Source organism: Tinamus guttatus, unplaced genomic scaffold (assembly GCF_059628265.1).
Source record: "Tinamus guttatus ecotype Peru unplaced genomic scaffold, ASM5962826v1 Tinamus_guttatus_pri_ptg001087l, whole genome shotgun sequence".
NCBI lineage: Eukaryota > Metazoa > Chordata > Aves > Tinamiformes > Tinamidae > Tinamus > Tinamus guttatus.
In genome coordinates this window covers 3,164,878-3,185,004 of record NW_028289621.1, presented here as the reverse complement: position 1 = coordinate 3,185,004, position 20,127 = coordinate 3,164,878, and the positions used below count along the sequence as shown (strand labels likewise).

The following is a 20,127-nucleotide window of genomic DNA, read 5'->3' as shown; positions in this document are numbered from 1 at the left end:
TCTGGGCTGACTAAAATAGAGGGGTTTTCTTTTGTAATTTTATTCCATGCACATTTAGTAGAGGAACAAGTACACAAATGTGTTTAGAAAAACCATTCCAGTGCTCTTTATCTCCTGTCCTAACTGTTGCTGTTGTCTGCAAAAGCTGTTTAGGTCTTTCCTACAGCTGCCTTTGCTTCAGCATTTGATGAAGTGATTCTACTGTTTATGAAGCTCTTTGGCATAAGAGCTGTTACAAAGTAGCAGCAAAACAAACAAACAGAAAAAAAACCCACTACGTTAAATCAATAGAATTTCTATCAAGGAGATGGAAAATTAGGAAATCACAGGTTAGGCTTTCCCTACAGATCTCACTTTAGGCCATCATTCATGTGCTTTGTAAGACTCTCTACTTACATGGTTGCGCTACTCGTTTTGCCTGGGAACTATCCCTTCTCCATGTTCATCCTCATGTTTGAATTATTAGTCCTTTCCTTATCCCTCCATCCAGAGCCCCAAATGATTGTTTAATTATTTGAAGGTGCTGTTTACTGTGGCCTCCAAATGCTTACTGCATGTTAATGAATGCAAGCGCCTTGCAATGGAAAAAGATGCAACTTGTCTTAACATTTATATAGCGTCCACAGGTTGAGGCACCCGGCCAACCTGGCTGGGCTGGGCTGGAGGGACCAGGGCTGGGAACAGGAGCCCAAGTCAGCTCTGAACTGCCCTCTGGAGGAGCCTTGCTCCCTCCGACACGCCGCGGACATGGAATGATGCGTTATCACATCCTCAGGGATTGTGTAATAATCCAGCGCATGCAGCTGGGCGATCAGATTACAGCTATTTTCCATCGTAACGTTGAGAATTTATGGAGCGTGTCATGTTGGCTTTTACTATTTCAACTTGAATTGCGTTGCGCTGTAGCTCGTTAATTCCTCACGTGAACTAATTAAACGGTATCGCAGCAAATGCTCCCAGAACACTCTGCTTGGAAAACCCCTCGGCTTAGCTGACCGCCTCCGAAGCGGATCCTTCTTTCCGCCTTTCAGGGGGCTGCGGCTCCGGACGCGGAGCAGCAGCTCCTGCCCATGCGAGGAGCGGGATTCCAGGCGAGCGCTGGGCTTCATCTGCAGGGCAGGGGTTTGTGGTCCCCGTTTGCGGCTCCACAGCGCAAAGGCAGCCTCGCACCGTGCGTGGTCCTTGTTCAAATACAGCTTTGTGGGCCAGAAGGCAACCCGCTTCCATCCTGCCCGCAGCATGGCCTCCATGGCTCTGAGCCTTGGTGGCCCAGTTGGTTGGTGGCTTTTCCTCTTTGTGAGAAGCTAATGTTTGACCTTGTCTTTTCCAGGTAAAAAGGCCGGTCCTCCAGGGCCCAATGGTCCCCAGGGGCCTCCAGGCCCTCCTGGGCCCCAGGGCCCCCCCGGGATTCCCGGGATCCCCGGGATCCCTGGCACAACTGTCATGGGACCGCCCGGCCCTCCTGGCCCACCGGGCCCTCAGGGACCACCTGGACTGCAGGGCCCTTCAGGTAACATTTTTGATTCGCTTCTCCATGGGCAAATATCACGGTGGCACCGTTAATGCAAGAAAAAAAAAAAGTAATAATAGAAAAGCACCACTGTGAAGCAAACTTAGCGTCCCAAGCAGGGCTTAATGCTGCAGTTCTGAACGTCCTGGGCAGGAAGCAAGTAAGGTGAGAAGGTTTCAAGCCCTCTGGCACCTCAGCTGGGCGCGCTGGAGGCCGAGCAGGTCCGGGGCACCGAGGGTGATGCAGTGACCATCTGATGAGGATGAAGGCAATGGGATGAAGCAGGGGCCTGGTTGGTGCACAATGCCAGGCGATTCCTGAGTCCGGGATGTGCGCGCAGCTTCTTACGGGGAAGCAGAACCTTTGGCGCTCTCCATCCAAAAAAACAAATGCAGACCTTGAGAGCTGCAGAGCCCTCATTACAGTTGAGCTTCATCTGAGCCTGGATTTCCGCAGTGCTGAAATTTTCTGATTTTGGTGTAGGAGCATGGCCTGCAAGCTGCCTCCTCTTTGCAATGCTTGGGCCTTTGCTTTAATTCCCTTTCACCTAAAACAACCCTAGGGCTCCAGGATCAGGAAGGTTGCTGCTTGACACAAGTGTTAAATGATCTCAGGAATCGCATTAAACAACTCAGTTTGCCTCCCATACAAGTCATGAAAATATGTTTTTCTCCTGCAATTCCTCTTTCCAGTTTTCTTCGTGTTTCTTGTATTTGCACCATATTGTTTCTCTGTGGAATCATGTGGCCATTATTTTGTAAAAATCCCTCTATTTAATATATCTTGAAAATACAGACTAATGGAAACTAACATTTTTATTGTTTTGTTTTATATATATATATATATATATATATATATATATATATATAAGCAATCCAGTACTGATAAGCTTACTCAGAGATATCAGGGCTATTGCCCTGTAACTCGCACGACTCTTAACAATAAACCTTGCCTGACTTTCAGTTTCCATCTCAGAAATTGCCAGCGTGCAGGCCAGGAGCAGCAGGAGGTCCTTAGCGCTCCCGAGTGCTGCCCACAAGCTTCTCTTCGTTAACAGAGATTTGGCACTCACAGAAAAGCGGTTTCAGCACGTAGCTTGAATGCAATAAATGACCTGAGTTACTGCGCTCTGCAGCTTGGAGGCTTTGCAGCCAAGAGTCTTTTTACCACTGCTGCTCAGGAAAAGAATTGTTTCAGTTTTTTCCTTCTGGTGGAAGCTGGTGGAATAAAGTTATGGGATTTTGATTAATCAGACAGAAATGCAGATTAATAGGAAAAACTTGATGAAGCTTTTCCTTATTTATTTTCTAACAGTAAGCTGTGCATTACACAGCTATTACTATCCTCCTTTCCTATTAAAATGGCTTTTAATGCTTACTAGGGGTGAGAGGAGGTTTATACATAGGAGTATTTACTGCAGCTCTTTCAAGCTTCATCTTCAATTATGTGAAATTGCATTTTGCAGGTGCCACAGACAAGGCAGGCTCCAGAGACATCCAGGTTGGTTGATCTTCTTTCAAGGGAAGTGTCAGCTTTGAGACTGTCTGAACTGTTGTATAAGTTACCAGTTATGTTTGCTAAGGTGTATTTGGTGGCATAGCACCGAAACCAAATCCCTTCCTCTATGTGCTAAACTTTAGCTACACAAAATGCCTGGCTGAGCTCCCCTTTCCCATTGCTTGGAGGAGGGAGCGTTCATCCATCTGGCGTGGAGTTCTCGTCCCTTTTGTGCTCCTTGAGCTCTGCCTTGTCGCTGACCATTGCCAGCTGCTCTGATCCCCTTTGCTGTTTACCCAAAGCAGTGCTAGCTGTAGAGCACTCTCATGCTTCTGTACTGGTCACCAGTTCTGTGGAGCAATGTCAGGTTACGGTAACATGATGCAGTGTTTCTGGCTCATCTTAAATCCCTCTGATTTTATTTGCAGCCAGCTGTGGTTCATCTCCAAGGCCAAGGCTCAGCAATTCAAGTGAAGAATGGTAAGGATCTCATAATATTGCTTCTTACCATAAAGAGTCCATCCTGCTCCCTTCGTTTCATAGTTTGGATTTAAGCTGCCCGTTCTCTAACACCAATCACTAGTTATCTAAATGGCCTGCTGTTGGCCTCACACTGTGCTAGTTCAATTCTCCGGTGCCCAGCCACCCTCAGACCAGTCTTCTGCTCACCCCTTTCTCCTATGCTCATATTTATCTTCAGTTTTTCTCTACTCTGTGCATCTTCCAGCATCTGCCCTGCTCTTTCTCAGCTTCTCCTTGACTCCCAGATGCATTGTCTGCCTCCTCAAACTTGTTATATCATCATTTTTCATCAGCCCCTTGACTCAGCTTTCTTTCACAATCTATTTTCTTCTATTTTAAGCCCTCAGTGTCTCCTCTTCCTGTCTCACCCCCATTTGAGTGCGTTATTCTCCATTTTTCCCAGTAATGTGTTTAGGGAAGAGCCCAGCTGTAGCGTGAGCTGAGAGGGAAGGCGGCCGCGAGCTGCTCCGGCCCTGCTGCCTCCCCATCCTGTCACCGCCTCTAGTCCAGCCTCAGAGCTCGAGTCCTCTCAAGCTGTTTCGTATCCACAAGCTGTTTGCTGCTCTCTTCCTTCCTCCCCAGCTCCCTGCCCGGTTTCTGCTTCAGTTCCTGCTCTCCTTGCCAACAGCTGGGGCTCATTCATGAGCTGCTGCCTTTCGGCTCCGTGTCTCACTGAGAGGAGCTGGTTTCCTTATCCCGGCCCGGAGCCGGGCTGAGTCATCGCCGCTCCGCTCCCTTCCCTGCGCTCTCCTTCCTGGGAAAGGGCCGGGCAGCAGTGCAGACACCCCCGTTCCATACCTAGAGGAGCAGCAGGAGGGCTGGGGAGGCAGGAGCAGGGCCATGGGACTTGGATTCACTGATTCCTGCTCGTACACGGCACGAGGAGGATGGGCCAAGGCTTCTGCTCAGAGGCTGTTTGTCTTTTGGAGCAGTCTTGAGCTGGAAATGATGAGGAAAGTCTGCTTCGAGCTGAATTTCTTTACTATAATGGTAGGGACAAGCTCTGCAAAACAAAAAGGAAATCAGCTGTTTCTACAAACAATACTAGGGAAAAGACACTGTGTTGCCTATTTTCAGAGAGTAATTATGCCAGTGTTATTGGGAACCTTCTATGTCTACAGAGCATACACCAAGAGCTCTCCAAGAGTGGGAATTGCCTGTGAGGGGCCTTCCCTGCTGCCAGGGAGCAGTCTGCTGCAGCCTGGCTTTCTTGGGCTCTACAAAATTGATGTTGTCCAGCCGAGTGTGAGCAGAAAGACAGCCTGGCTGGTTTGCAAAGAGGCACAAGTAGCAACGGAGGAGCTGAGGGCTGGGAGAAAAAGTTGCATTTGATAAAACCAGGCACCCACAGAGCACCTCTTGTTGTCAGCTCGTATCCAAATGTGTCTCCTCATTGCTCTATATAGAGAGTAACAGTCTACTAACATTGTCAGTTATTCCATTAGCTCCAGTGATAGAGATGTGGGTGTTGGGTCTACAAATCCCTAATCTGGTTGAGGACTCTGCCCTGGATTAATGTTGTGTGTTGCGATGCAGTTTCATACTTTGTTGCTGTTTTAGTTATTTTTTAACCAAGGAAATGTAGTGACAAAGCATTTGTTAAAATAACACTAGTTACAGAGTCAAAAATGTAGAAGTCAAGGAATACCAGAATTAAAATTGATTGCGTAGCCCTAAATTCACCTCCATGCACATGAATCCTGAGAGAGTTTAATCCCATGGTTGTGGGGACTTGTTTGTTTTTTCCATAATATTACTGTCTTTTTTTTGCTGCAAGGATTAGGCATGATCCTAGGACTGTATCCTAGCATTATTGTTGGGAACAGAACACCTTCCTGCCCAGCAGCCAGGAGGTTAGGACAGGAGTTCCCCTCCTCATCCTCACTCTGCCGTGGTCCTCGAAGAAGTGTCTGCTGCTGCAGTCCTCAGCACATCATCTGCTGAACTGCTGCTTGGTGCAACCACTGGCCAGAGAGGCACGAAGGGGAGTGAGAAGTATGGAAGTTAGGGGAAGAGAAGGGATGGTCCCATGGCTGAGTTAAATCAGTTGAGGATCGTTCTTGCAGAAACCTGGTAGGATTCTGGTGCCATCCCTGCTACAGCTCCTTCCATGGTAGAGAGAAGTTGCCAGTAACAAAACTCTTACAGGGGCCACAAGAGGTACCGTCTTTGGAAGGCACCTGGGGACTGATTTGCAAAAGTGCTGTTATAACCCTAGCCACTAGCTGCAGCAAAAGTCATTGATGATTTGTGACTGAACGTAAAAAAAGGGCTGAAAATGAAACCCCTATCATGTCAGATGTGCCCTGAGCGAAATTTGGGTGTCATGTTCAAACAGTGGGAAGTGATCATGTAGCTAGAGCTAGCATCATAGAAAGGAGTCAAAAACAAACCACCATCACTCTTTAATTCTGGGGTTTTCTTGCTACAAGGTTACGTGGCTATTGAACTCTAGTCGTTATCAGCCACTGTGTGTGCAATGTTGCAATGTGACTGTATTTCTGTGCTCCTGCGCTTTTCCTCCTGACGGGTACTGAGTGACTGCCGTTTTCTCATACTGAGATCTTTCAGGTGGAGTCCTCAATGACTGGTCTCGCATCACTATGAACCCCAAGGTGTTTAAGCTGCATGCCCGCAGTGGGGAGCTGGAGGTACTGGTGGACGGCACATACTTCATCTATAGTCAGGTAGAAGTGAGTACGGTCCTAGGCCTAACTCCTATTCTTGTGTTCCAATGGAAGCCTTGCATGAACCACGAGAGGGCTCCAGACAACTAGCAAATGCCAAGAACTTGTATGTATTTTAACCACTTCGTGCTCTAGGAGATACGTGTCAGAGGACGATGTTAGAGTTTTGGAGTGCAAGGTCACACATTTCACCATGATACCAGCTGCAAGACATTAGTTACTGAAGCACATCCCCAGACACAGAACCAAATTTCTTATGCCATCAGGGCCTCCTTTCCTGCTCCTTCCTGTTGTCTCTGCAGTCGCTCACCAGCAAAGCTAAACCGCGTTGCAGTTCAGTGCTGAACAAGAGTCCCAGCGGGAAACTGGGCTCTGCGCGTTCGAAGAGATGTAAAACCAAGACCCTGCCAACTTGTGATCATTAAGAAGACAAGTCACTCTCTGTAACTGTAGGACTCTTAGTCCAGGTGGTTGTCCAAGTTCCTGCCCAGGTAATTCCATCCCGTCTCCACCTTCTTCGTGTAACTTCACATTGACACGATGCTCCAGCAACCTCCTCGTGGAGCCCGATGGCTGCAGTAGGCAGTGCCAGCAGTGGATATACAGACCTGCTTTATGTAAGAAGTGTTAAATAAAGCAGCGCTTTATTTAGTAGACAGCTAATTAAGACATAGTTTCCTCCCCCCATTGAAATACAATACAGGTGATAGGCAATCATTTAATGCAGTGCTCCCTGTTCCCTGTATAGAGTCTCTCCGAACAAAGTTTCTGAGCTGCATGGAAAATAGGTTGGCTGGAGAGCTCTGGAGCTCTACTCAGGCCTTCCAGAGCGTGCGGGGTGTCCCGTCACTGTGGACAGAAACATCATCTAGATTCTGGGGCAGATTTTGGAGCTTCTTACAAGAGGGTTTCCCTGTGAGAACTGTAATTAAGCAACTACTGCCTTGTTCCAGGCTTACAGTGTTATCTCCAGCTCATGGTTTACCTACATATAGTTAGTGGTCCCATTGGGACGGTACTGAGACAGATAGAACAGCTTGTGGAGGCCAGGTTAATCCGAGGCTTTTCCATGGAACTAATTTGGATGGGAATGGGAAAAATAACACTACATGGACTGAAAGTAAATTATTTCCCTAAGCACATAGTGCGAATTGCCAACCATGCCATCATGTCTGTGAAGCATTTTGTCTTTTGTAGTCCATCAAGGAAATGGAGAATCAGGCTTGTTTAGCTTCTGTAGTCACAGACTGTAGACTAAGAGCCAGCAGATGCATCCAAAATGACTAGTTTGGGTGTTTTTTTTTGTTGTTGTTGTTTTTTGTTTTTTTTTCCTATTGTGAAGAAGCAGATCCCTGAGACTTGCATCTCGATGTATAGCCTTTCTCATGCATCTTGCAGTTCTTCAGAATCAGTGTGTGGGATATGGTTAAGTAACTGAATCTGTATTTGGATCATGGGGACGTATGCACAAATATTGTAAGATCAGGACAATATTGTAAGATCACTTGCCTGCCAAGCTGGGGCAATTGGGACAGTGTCTTCCCTGTAATAAGCTTATGCCTTTGCAAGTACCTCAAGTCCAATCCCAAAAAGGCATCTCCCAGTGCATCTTAGGGCATTTTTGATGTCAACACTAAAGGATGCTCATGAGACCCAGAAAGCGGGACTTGGAAGGTAAGTGAAAGAGAAAGTTAAAATTACTTGTTTGTGTAATGAATGCAAAGCTGTTTGTAGCAGATAGGTTTTTTTATGGGTTTTTGTAGCTAAGTCTTTGTATTAACAATTATCTTGTGCAGCCAGTTTATAATATTTTTCTATAATAAACAGAATTAATGTGAGGATTCGTAGCTCAGCATTAGAGATCCTGGAGTCATGGACACTCGCATGAAGTGGAATACAAGGTTTCGCTTTACGCAGTTGGCTTGAGGCTGCTCCTGCTTCAAATGAGTAGAGGTTAGAGGGGCCAAGGAGGTTGCCATTATCTCAGGATGCACTGAAAGGAATGTGGAATTGTTCCTGGTGCAAGAATACACCCCCTAATATCCTTTCTTCTTCCTGCTTCACATCAGGTATACTACATAAACTTCACAGATTTTGCCAGCTATGAGGTGGTGGTGGATGAAAAGCCCTTTCTGCAATGCACTCGGAGTATTGAGACCGGCAAGACCAACTTCAATACCTGCTATACGGCCGGGGTCTGCCTCCTCAAAGCCAGGCAGAAGATTGCTGTGAAAATGGTCCATGCCGACATCTCCATCAACATGAGCAAGCACACAACCTTCTTTGGGGCCATACGCCTAGGAGATGCACCCGCATCCTAGATGAACTTGGCGTGTCCAAGGATACTCACAGAACTGCACAGTGCTGCTGTTCATAAGCGTATCAGTATTTCAGGGGGTTCTATAATCCGGCCATAAAGAAAACTGATCCAGAGCTATTTATTCCTATATGTGAATACAGGAAGCACAATGTCTTCTGTGACTCGCAGGAAGACTTGGATCAAAAAGCTAGCTGAAAAAGCCTTGTGAGGAAGAAAAAGGCTGTTGTGTCTGCCTTGTCTCAGTATTTCAAGTATTACTGCACTGATAATCTGCTCTGTGATCTTCACATGACGCTTGAGAATGATGTGGGTCTCTGCTTTTATGTTGCACTAGCAAGAGCATCCCAGGCAGTAGCAGGAGAAGATAGAGCAACTTTGGCAAAAGTCTATCGAGGCCCTCCTGCTTCTGCACGCGAATGAAAGCAAGAAATGGGGGTTCTGTTTCTGTTTTTCTGCCTTCTCAGTTCTAACTGGAATGGCAACGTAGTGGGAAAGGAGGTGAATCAGACAGTCAGTGGTGTTTACATTCATCCTCAGGAGTGTGAGAAAAGGCAAAGTGCCTCTGTCTAGAGCTTGGAAGCGGGCTGCAAAAGCAGAAAGTTTGCGAGGAAAACGCATATGTAATAGAACAGGCTTAGCACGTATGAAACTGCCTCTACATTCCAGAAATTAAGAAGTTCCAAAGATAATGACAATTTCAGTCCCAAAGCCTCTGCTAGACCTGGTCCCTGCCGTCACCCCAGGGCTGTACCTTGCCCTACCGGGCTGCCTTAAAGTACTGCTGCTGTTACAGCGATTCGTGTCTTGGTTTTTGTCTTTTTAATTAATATTTTGCAAAGCGAAACACATTTCTACAGGCTTCACGGAGCCACGTAGAGCAGACACAAGTACTTGTGAAAACTCTCTGAAGAAGTTTGTCATGTTTAAGAATAAAATATTCAAACAGGAAATTTCTTTCTGTTTTAATAGCAACTGTCCTGCTTTTAGATGTGGTCTTTTTTTCCCCCCCTCCCTTCTTTTTTGGCACTCTTGTATCTAAGAGGCTCTAATAAGTGGTGATGGAGTCTCTAGCAAAAGTTTGTATTTAAAAAGTCTGGTCCAGCATGAAGTCACCACTTTTTCTTTTCTCTGAGCCCTGCTGAGTCTAGTCGTAACTCGATTTCTGGTGACTAATAGAAGAGCTGTGACCCTATTGTTTCTTTTGGCTTCTTGAGCAACTCTCTTCCATTACCTCCCCTCAGCTGGTGAGATCTAAAGCTATAAGATGTGCTGGAGCTGAGGAAGAGGCCGAAGCCCTAATTGCCCCTTTGTGTCATGCCTTGGTTTCTGCTCGATGGCTTTTGCTTTTTTTCCTATCTTTTTTAAGAAAAAGGGGATTTCTTTTTGGAGTGTTATCTTTTGAACTGGAAAGGGCAGCGGAATTCCAGCCGGCAGAGCGGATGCGAGTAGCTGGATGGGGAGCTGGATTCGGGGTGTCCTGAGGTGACACCCGGGCCCGCAGAGGAGGCTCCGCAGCCGTCGCCCGCGGGGTCCCCCCGCACGGAGCGTTTTTGGCGGCTTTGCTCTTCCCCTCCGTAGCTAGTGATCTCACTTGCCAAGTATTGCAGTTATTGGGAGATAAATATTTCTTGGGGGCACCCAGCTTTGGCTTCAGCCTTGCTATTCACAGGAGGCGTGCAGTTTATAAAATAACTGCATGAAAAATTGCCTGCTATTTCTTTTTCAATATGTTCTCCTCCTTTCTAGCCTTAACATGTTGGACTAGCAAGGGCCTCAGGGGCACTGAACTAGTCTTTGTGGTTTATTTCCTTTAAAATGGATTACGAAGGACATGTTCCTCTGACAAGAATGGATCGGGACAACTGTGTATAGTGAGAACAAGAAGCAAATCATTAACAGAATTGCTTTAGAATAGAGTCTGAACAGCAATACTTAGGGGCAGGCACAAATAATGAAATGGCCTGCGAGGGCACGATGGGTGCAGCTCGTGGCAGGGTCTGCGCTGCCCGGCTGACAGGCCTGGGAGCAAGAACAGGCACAGGGAGAATCCCGGGGTTCTCCAGGAAGCCCCTGTCGGGTTCCCTGCCCAGTGAGCGCCGGGGACGGCGCCGGGCAGAGCGGGGCCGCGATTCCCGCTCCGCGCCGTGGGACGGGTCCCTTTGTGGATGTGCTTTTCCCAGCGTTTGCGTTGCACCGAGGGGGAGCTCGGTGCAGCCTGGGCTCCGCGTACGGAGAGGAGCCTGGAGAAGCTGTGGCTTCAGTGGCCTTCGGATGGATGTGGGAGCCGCGTTTTGGCTGGTACGAGCGAGTGGAGCGCCCGGCCTGTAGCACCTCTGGGGACTCTTTTATACTTGAAGCCCCTTAGTCTCTCCAGCAGCAAGTCCTCGTTAATGAAGAATTACCATGCAAGTGACCCAGGCCCTGGGGCAGCTTTGCAGGATCTTCCTGTGCGCCCTCATCTGTGGAGCCCCTCTGGTTTTCCTTAGCTGGAGCAGAAAGACCCGGACGGTGCTCATGGGAGGATGGAAGATGCTTATGCAAGATTTTAAAAGCTCCAAGAACAGGACTGTGCTCCTCTGGTGTCTTTTATTTTTGAGGTCTATCAGTTTCTCATCTGGTTGACAAGAAGTGCATCACTATGGACACGTGTCTGCATGTCAGAGATGCTGGCACAGCCTCTGGTCCATAAGAACAGCTCCTGTGGTTGTCTTACGTGCCAGGCTTTCCTCTCCGGAGGGACCTGCTAGCTCTGCTCCTACCTATGTGCCTTAAACCTGCTGCTCAGCTTTTACCTGGACTCCAGCTGCAGATGTGTAGCAAGCAGCTAATCCGTGTAGAACATCTGGTTCTAAACCCTGTTCAGATACAGTTTATAGGGAACCAGCTCTGCCAGGATGCTCGGAGCACTCGCAGGCAGGATGCTGGGGAGCACCTGCAGTAGGTGCTCTAGGTCCTGGCTCCCTGCCCGCCACCAAGTGCCCTCTGCTCCTCTGGGGACTTTCTCCTGCAGGGGAGCCCAGGCCAGGCCTTTCCTGCTCCCACTGGGCCAGCTTGTCCATGGGATCCTCCTTCCCTAGAGCCAGCAGCGTTGGCTGCTGCGGAGGGGGCATCCCGGGCAGTGCCTGGAGCCGGGCACTGTCCCAAAGTGTCCCCCCTGTTCAGTGCAGTTACGTTGTGCTGCTGCACCCGTGCACAGCCCTGACCCCCAGGACCACGCGGTGCTGGTGCTCATTGTGGCCAGGGTGAGCGGAAAGCCCTTCCTCCGGCTCCCGAGCAAAAGCGGGAGAGGAGCTGTGGGAAAAATGCAACAGCTCCAAGCCTGTTACTCTGCCTGATCTGCACAGTGATGCACTGATGCTGTTTTGTGCTTCGACATCTCTATTCAAGACACTATCTGTATATAAAATATACATAATGTATATAAATTAGGATGTAAGTTTATGTAAATTGTCAATATTTTCTTTGCAAATAAAGCTTTTTCCTGATCTCCCGGAGTTCGTGGATGTTCCTCGCGGTGGCTGAGGCAGCGGGTGGACCGTGGGGAAGGGTGTCCCCTCTCTCCCATGCTCCATGGCGAGGAGGGCACTGCACACCTGAAACGCTCTCCAACGTGAGAGGGAGACGTGGCCTGGGACAAAATGGACCAACACGGACAGGAATTAATGCAGGAGCGCTCAGACACTTTCTGAGACAGCTCTTCTCTTTGCAGGGGTGATTCTTGACCTGCAGAATGTCCTCCTGCTTCTTGTCCTTCCCTGCCGCCGTGCTGGGCCCTTGCTCCTGCAGAGGGGAAGCTGCTTCAGGTCCGGCTCTCCCAGCCTTTCATTCCCTCTTCGGTGCTGCTGGGACACGCAGCTTCCAAGGCTCTGCATCTTCCAAAGGTAACCTGTGTCCTGGAGCCCTGCATATTGCATAGACCAAGGAGATCTCACCCTATTCCTGACTCTCCATGGAGAACCTTTGGCTCCCCGCCGTGTCCTGCTTCCTCATCCATAGTGGCACAAGCTCCAGGACTGATGGGCTGCCAGGGCAGAGCTCCACGTTGCCAGCCGGGTGGTTGAGCTGGACCCACCTCACATGGAGGTGACCCAGAAGGAGAGGAAGCCCCAGGTTTCCAAGGAGGCAGAAGGTGGAGACGAAAACCAGGGGCCCTTTGCTTTCCTTTCATGCTTCTGCTGGAAGGTGGCTCGGGTGCCAGCATTGCTTAGGGAGCGCATCCTCTCACATCTGCAGTCCAGATCACGGGGACATCTTGGTAGTGCCGAGACCTCCAATACTGTCAGTATTTTTTTACAATTCCTCACTATGGAAGTCTTTTTTAAACACTGCAAAATTCAATCTAGCACTTCCCACATTGCTGACAGAAAGCTTTTGTTCCAGTTCTAAACTAAGTCTGAGTTTGGGCAAAATCTGGTGTACACATTGATGCCATCGTTGGCCTGTTGCTCTTGGAGGGAGCATTAGGTACGTGATGACCGAGAGGACTGTCCCTTGGAGGAAACGGGTCGTAGAGACAAGAAGGGCACCTCGGCCAAGGACCCGCTTGGCACTTCCTCCTCGGGACAAACAAACAGGCGCAGGAATTTCTGCGGAAAGTCTGTGCAACTACAGCAAGTTGTTTTGTGCTTGTGTGACGTGACACAGCTGAACGGCAAGGAGAGCCGGGCTGCAAGCAGGTCCCCCATCAGGGCATGGTCTTTGCCAGCCTGAAGAGCGTTTTAGGAAAGCGCCAGAATTGTGGCCTCCCTCCTCTTCTCTGTCGGGTTGGTCCTGCCTGGAGTCAGGCCCTGCTGCTTCGTCTGATTTATCCGGAGCCTCTGATCGGATTTATCCAGAGTCTGTGTGGCTGCCAGTTTCCTTTGGAGACATCCCAGAGGAGCCTCTGGGGAAACACAAGCACCTTTAGTAGAGCGCTCTCAAGAGATGTTTTTATAAAACATTTTCTTCTGGAAAGTAGAGATCTGGGAACCATCCTGGAAGCCAGAAGTGTCAAGAAACACAGGAAAAAAAAAAATCCTATCATCTTCAGGAGTCCCCATGGCGGGTGTCCTCATCTCCCTGTCCCGGGGGTCGTTACGCAGCTGATGTTCGCACAGGGTGTTTGTGGCCTTTCCCAGAGCACCAAACTCCCCGGTTGTGCTCCCCTCCTTGCAGGAGCGAATCCCGCCGTGCCGCGGGCTGCGTCCAGCCCACGCGGAGGTGCCCGCGGCGCTGCCGAGCGCCCCGGTCCCCGCAGACGTGCGAGCCGCGCGCGCCGCCGACCCGTCCCGGCCGAGGGGCTTCACGGGCGCCCGGGGATTCTCCGCAGAAGTCCCTGCAGGGCTTGATTCTCATCAGGGACTTTCAGCTGATTTCATCGGCGCTGGCTGCTCCGGGGAGCCGTGTCCATGGAGGGGAGGCCGGCGGTCCCCATGCGTGTGCTCCGGCAGCTGCTTTTGGGGCCAAAGCAGCGGAATGACCCGGGTCCTCCCTGCCCCCTGCCGCGGTCAATGCTCCTTGGGCTGCTGGTGACAGAGGAGGGATGTCGGACGTGGAGGTTCATCCAGCGGTCGGCGAGACCTCGTGGTTTTCCAGCTGTACGGATGCGATATCCTCAGATTGCCTCTGGAAACAACAAACGTTTGTTGTCTCCCGGCTGCCTTGGCCCTGCGAGGGGGCCCTGCTCACGCTCACCGGCCGTAGTGGAGTTCGGCTTCAAAATTTCGTCCCCGACGTCCTGGCTTGGAGAACAGCCCCGGAGCTCGGCCCAAGCCACCATGTCCAGTGGCCGCTGTTGGTGTCCCCGGGCCGAGCCGCCGCGCAGGGAAGGGCGGTGGTGAGGGCTGGGGGTCCCGCTGGGAACGATGTGACACCGAGAGCGTGAAAGCGCCGCGGAAGCCGCTCCGGAGCAGCGCGCGCAGGGTCCCCAGCTGCTCCGGAGAGGAGGAGAGCGGCTGCGGAGCTACAGAAAACAACGTCCCTTCCGCAGGGCGCCCTGTGAGCGGCCCGGCCGCGTCCCCGGGCTGCAGTCGCCACTAGGTGGCACAGGGACCTGGGGGACGCGAGCCCAGAAGGTGCCGGTTCTGTGGGGTGCAGCCCTTGGGGCCCAGGCCCAGCTGGAGCCACAGGAGGAAACACCCCGTTTGCTGCGGCCCTGCGGGGAGTGGGTGACACGGCCACCCTATCCCGGGCCTGGTGGGGACACTGGGGATGATGGCGGCGGCTGCAACCCCACAAACCCCCGCAGAGGAGGAGCAGGAAGGCGGCTCTGATGCTCCATCCCTGGGTGCCCTCAGGGACGGGGCCTGGAGGAGCACCCAGCCTGGGACAGGCACCGCGTGGTGCTGTCACCGTCCTGCCCGTCACCACCCCAGCCCCAGGGAGGCTTCTGCCTGGGCAGGGGCAGGGTCTGTCCTATAGCAGATACCTGCGGAACCCACCGAGCCCACGGGAGGGTTTGGGCCCCGGCGTCCTGCTGCCTGCATGAGTCATCCCAGGTGAGAAAACCCCGGGAGCGACCCCAGGACGCACGCAGGTGTCGCGGGGATCCCTGTGACAGGGCTGTGGGAAGCTGCTCCGCCTGGAGAGCCGCCGAGTGCCCAGCTCGCCCGCCGCTCCGGGAGCCCCATGGTGTCCTGACACCACATGGCTGGCCCTGTGCCCCACAGTGCAGAGATGTGTCCCCTGCTTTGGGGACACTCATGACAGAGCCGCGCGGGCCGCCCGGCCCACAGCACAGACCTGGCCCTCCCCTCCTGGCCTGGAGGAAGCTGGAGCAAGCGCCGTCCCCGCCGGGGAACTCCCACTTTCTCAGCTCTCCTTCCCGGGATTTCATTTCCACGACAGTCACCTGAGTCCCCGTGCATCACCGCCTGCCCCCAGCCAGCGGTTTCTCTTTCCCTTCCTTGTGGCTTCGTGCACTGTTTTTCCCCTCCGTAGGCTCGCGTCTCTCTTCTCCCACTTCCTTAGCTGCGAACACCCACACGCGCTATCTCCTTCCCCCGTCCCATGGCCAGGACTATTTATAGGGAGCCCTTCTCCCGCCGAGGCTGCGAGAGCGCCCGGGACGGGGCCCGGGGCCCGACATGCTCCTCTTCGGACACCGGCTCCCCGAGCGAGGCTGGTTGCTGCTCTGGCTGCTCCTGGCTGTTCTCAAAGCCCAGTCTAGAGGGGAAGTGAGGCCCAAGCCTCTACCATGCCAGCAGGTAAGGACCATTTCCAAGGATCCTTTGGGATTTTGTAGCCACAGAGTCCCTGCTGGGTCTGTGAACACCCCCTCAGTGCAGTGCAGAGAGGACGCAAGTTTGCAGTGACAGGGTGAAACTCTTCCTTCACGGCTCTAATGGTGTTTCAGCCTCCATCTCTTTAGCCTTCCCTTGCTTTCCTCATCCTGCTTGAGCTTGTACCTGTCCACAGCCTGGGGAGTGCAGTCACTGAGACGGTCCCTGTGTCCAGGCCGGATCATTCGGCTGTGCCCTGCTTGTCCCTGGCTGTGGCAGAGGCACAGGAGCCACGTGGCTACCTCCAGCAATGCTGTGTCGCAGAGCAGCGCACACTGGTGACTGCATCTTCCACAAAACATAAACCAGAGGAGCGACTTTCACCTTTACCACTAAAGCAGAGTCTTGGAGAACTCACCTTAGTCCTGCGGACAGGCTGCTTGTCCTCTTGGGACTGGGTTTAGACAGACTGTCCTGTCCCATCCGGGGAGCAGTGCTCATTTCTACAGCTTCGCCTTTCTCACGCACCTCCTGCACAGCAGCGGCTTGGCTGGAATTCCGGCTTATCCCTCCACTCTCACTCACAGCTTTTCCCATTTCTCCGCAGAGCCCCACGAGGGTGTCCTGCAAAGGTGCTGGCCTGCACGAGTTTCCCAGGGAGCTCGGCCAAGGAGTTCAGCACCTTGAGCTCTCCAACAACTTCATCCAGAACCTGTCGGAGAGCCGCGTGCCCTGGTCTGGGCAGCTTGAGCACCTGGACGTCTGCTTCAACCAGCTGGAGGCCGTGTCCGAAAGGGCCCTGGCTCGGCTGCCCCGTCTGCGCTCCCTCCTCCTGGGATCCAACCGCCTCGATCGCAATTATGTCGCTAATGGGAGAGCCTTTAGATGGCTCAGGAACATAGAGGTCCTGGACCTGTCGGCAAATAATTTGGAGAGTCACATGGCAGGCTGGTACCTGAGCAACCTCACCACGCTACGGAGGCTGGATCTGTCCGGGAACAGGATGACCAGGCTGCCAGCCGGCATTTTCCGGAGCGCGCCCGAGCTGGGCGAGCTCAACCTCAGCAACAACTACATCATGGTGATTGAGGAGGGAGCCTTTGAGGCGCTGCGGGACCTGCGGGTGCTGAACTTAGCTTTGAATTCCCTCCACTGCATCTCCAGCTTCACCCTGACGCAGCTGCGCGTGCTAAACCTGAGCCACAATGCCCTGGAGCTGTTCGACGTGGAGCAGGAGGACGAGCAGCACTACCTGCTCCAGGTACTTGACCTGAGCCACAACCACCTCCTCTTTTTCCCGGAGCTCCCCCACGCTCACTCCCTCACACACTTAAACCTTTCCAACAACGCTATCGCTTCGCTGCTCCCGAGTTCCCACCACCCAGCAGAGTTTGTGCTGCCCTATGCTGGGGTGGCGAGGCATGATAACAACAGGTCTTGGAGTTCTGTGGCTCATCTGACCAGTATAGCTGACTTGGATCTCAGCAATAACCACCTGCATCAGTTTCCATTTGCTTTCTTCCACCGTCTGACCTCCCTGCACAGTCTCAATGTGTCCATGAATTGTCTCCAGGATGTGACCAAGGAGTCACTCACAGGTGACATAGAAAGTGGCAGCTCACTGTGGTCTCAGGAGCTTGTGTTTCTGTCCGTGCGCGCACTGGATCTCCGTGGCAATTTCATGCAGTCCCTGCCACATTGGTTTTTTGACTTTCTGCCTCATTTGGAATCAATGGATCTTGGTTCCAACAGCCTCCAACCTTGTGGGAGCCGGGAAACAAGTAAAGGGGAGATTTCAGGAGGAGACGCTCATGCACCGGCCCCAGGAGGTACCTGCACTGCATTTTATAACATACCTGGCTTGAAGCACCTGAGTCTTCATAAGAATAACATTGCAAGGCTGTATCCCTACACATTCAACCAAACCCCCCTGGTCTCATTAGATCTGTCTGAGAACAAGGATTTGTTCATGCCCAAAGAAGCTCTGGAGGGGCTGGAATTTTCCTTGCAAAAACTCTCTCTGAGAGGAAACCAAATGCACAACAGCCAGGCACAATTCCCCTGCCTGGACACGCTGAAAGTTTTGGACCTATCCAGCAATAATTTGAGCCTTCTTCCCACAGGCCTTTTCTGTTCCCCGCTGGAAAGCCTGGACATTCGCAGTAACAACCTGGTGGCCCTTGAAAAGCCGGCCCTTGCGAGCTGGTCCCGCAGCCTCCAGCTCGTGTCCGTGGCTGGAAACCCCTTTGACTGCTGTGGGCTGGCCTGGCTGGACGCGCTGCAGGCGGCCGGGGTGAGCGTGCGGGACCTCAGCGAAACGCTCTGCTCCTACCAAGATAAGGCCAAGAACCTCTTGGTCGAGATAACCAGCAGCCCTCGGTGGCTTTGCCCGCATCCCAAAGGAAGCAGCTCGCTGCCCGTGCTGGTGGTAGTCATCAGCCTTCTGTTCCTCAGCTACGGGGCCTGCTGCCTTCTGAAAAAAGGCCCGAAATTGCCCGGGTGTCTGGGCTGGAGGAGCAATAGGGTGGATGTCGCGCCGTGCCCTCCAGGAAAGGCCGCGGCGAGGCCGGCAGACAGCGTCACCAAAGTGTAGCCCGGTGCTGGGGAGGGCAGCGGCAGCCCTTGCTCAGAGCTCCGGCTATTGCTAATCGTTTGGCAAGGGGTATCACGGACAGCAAGAAGGGCTTCTGTAATCACCTGAGGAATAAAAGGAAGGAGAGAGGGAGACCAGAGAGAATGTCTGCAGAAAGGAGGCCTTTGCTATGATCCATTTGAGATCTTTTAGGCACACTTGATACCCACAAGTCCATGGCCCTGATGGGATGGGTCCATGAGTGCTGAGCGAGCAGGTGGATGTCATTGCTAGGCCATTTGGCTTTGAAAGCATATGGAGAACAGGAGAGGTGCGTCAGGACTGGAAGAAAGCCAATGTCACTGCAGTGTTCAAAGAGGGCAAGAAGGAGGAGCCAGGAAACTACAGAGCAGTCAGCACCACCTCCAGCCCTGGGGAGGTGATGGAGCAGGTACTGCCCTTCAGAGGCACCCGGACAGGCTGCAGAGATGGGCAGAGAGGAACTTCATGAAGTCGAAGAGAGGGAAGTGCAGGGTCCTGCACCTAGGGAGCAACAAGCCCGTGCTCCAGTTCGGGCTAGGGGCTGACCTCGTGGAAAGCAGAAGAAAAGGACCTGGGGCTCCTGGTTGGACAAACTGAGCGTGAGGCACCATGTGCCCATAGGGTCTCCTGGGCTGCACCAGGAAGTGTTGGCAGCAGCTGGAGGAGGGGATCTGCCCTGGGGAAGCCGCGGCTGGAGGGCTGAGTCCAGGGCTGGGTTCCCTGGAACAAGAGGGACATGGAGCTGCTGCAACAAGGGCCGTGGAGATGGTGAAGGGGCTTGGAGGAAAGGCTGAGATGGGACTGTTGAGCCTGGAAAAGAGAGGACGCCGGGGATCTTATAGAGATGCATAAGTGATATTTGAAGGGAGGGTGTCAAGAGGATGGGGCCAGACCCTCCTCGGTGGTGCCCAGCTATAGGACAGAGGCAATGGACACGAACTGAGTCCCAGGACGTTCCATCTGAACATGAGGAAAAGCTTCTTCACAGTGAGGGTGTCGGAGCGCTGCTTGCCCTGAGAGGCTCCATTCTTGGAGATATTCCAAAGCCATCTGGACACCATCCCGGGATGGTGCTCGAGGTGACCCTGCTTGAGCAGGGGGGTTGAACTGGATGATCTCCAGAGGTCCCTGCCAACCTCAACCATGAGTCTGTAATATTAATAATAAAATTATTGTATTTGAGGCCTCCTCCTGTCACCAGTACCCTACGTGATCTGCAGAAACAATGAAACAAAAGCTGTGGTGCCAAAGCCAGCACTGAGCTCCGTGCTGCTGCCGCCAGCCAGATGTTGTGATCTCTGTGGGCACCTCTCCGTGCTGAGAATGGAGGTGGCTCCCATCTGCTCTGCTTTGTGAAAGAAATGGCTTGTGGTGGAAGTGCTTGTGGGTGGATTTTCTGCCCTGCCCTCCACTCATTGAGGACAAGAGAACAGGGCCTGGGTTGTCTGCACTGAAGATAATTATCTCTACAGCAGAGAGCATCACTGCTACTAGAGTGTTTCACAGCTTTCCCAGGAGTCAATATCTGCCTTTGAAGCAGGTTTAATAGCTGGCTAAATACCTGTGACCTCGACAAAGGGGTGGCGGGTGTTGGGAAATGTCCCTTTGGACCAGTGGCCTCTGGCAGGGCCGAGCAGGCGGGAGCAGGGTTGCTCGAACACGCAGGCAGTGCTGCCGGCCCCTTCCTGCAGTGTCCCATGTGAAACGGGCTGGTGGCCACGGCAGATGGACTGGGGCTCCTACAGCACCCCCGGGCCCCTGCGAGCACTGCAGGAGGC

At 52.3% G+C, this 20,127-nt stretch overlaps 2 protein-coding genes across 3 annotated transcripts in view; both read left to right on the top strand.

Annotated features, from left to right (window-relative positions):
- Positions 1-9,486, top strand: part of EDA (ectodysplasin A) — a 71,070-nt gene extending 61,584 nt beyond the window's left edge. The window contains exons 4-8 of one of the 2 annotated variants that reach the window (XM_088538449.1): positions 1,331-1,510; positions 2,976-3,010; positions 3,436-3,487; positions 6,092-6,216; positions 8,286-9,486. In XM_088538449.1, the coding sequence (XP_088394575.1) occupies positions 1,331-1,510; positions 2,976-3,010; positions 3,436-3,487; positions 6,092-6,216; positions 8,286-8,537 (644 nt within the window). In that variant the 3' untranslated portion in view covers positions 8,538-9,486. Of the gene's footprint in view, positions 1-1,330; positions 1,511-2,975; positions 3,011-3,435; positions 3,488-6,091; positions 6,223-8,285 lie in introns of both variants that reach the window. The other variant, XM_088538448.1, reaches the window with a different exon arrangement.
- Positions 9,487-15,600: 6,114 nt separating this feature from the next.
- Positions 15,601-18,328, top strand: LOC104570689 (transforming growth factor beta activator LRRC32). Its single transcript, XM_088538499.1, has 2 exons — positions 15,601-15,720; positions 16,343-18,328. The coding sequence occupies exons 1-2, from the start codon at positions 15,601-15,603 to the stop codon at positions 18,326-18,328; spliced, it is 2,106 nt and encodes a 701-aa protein (XP_088394625.1).
- The last annotated feature ends 1,799 nt before the right edge of the window (positions 18,329-20,127 follow it).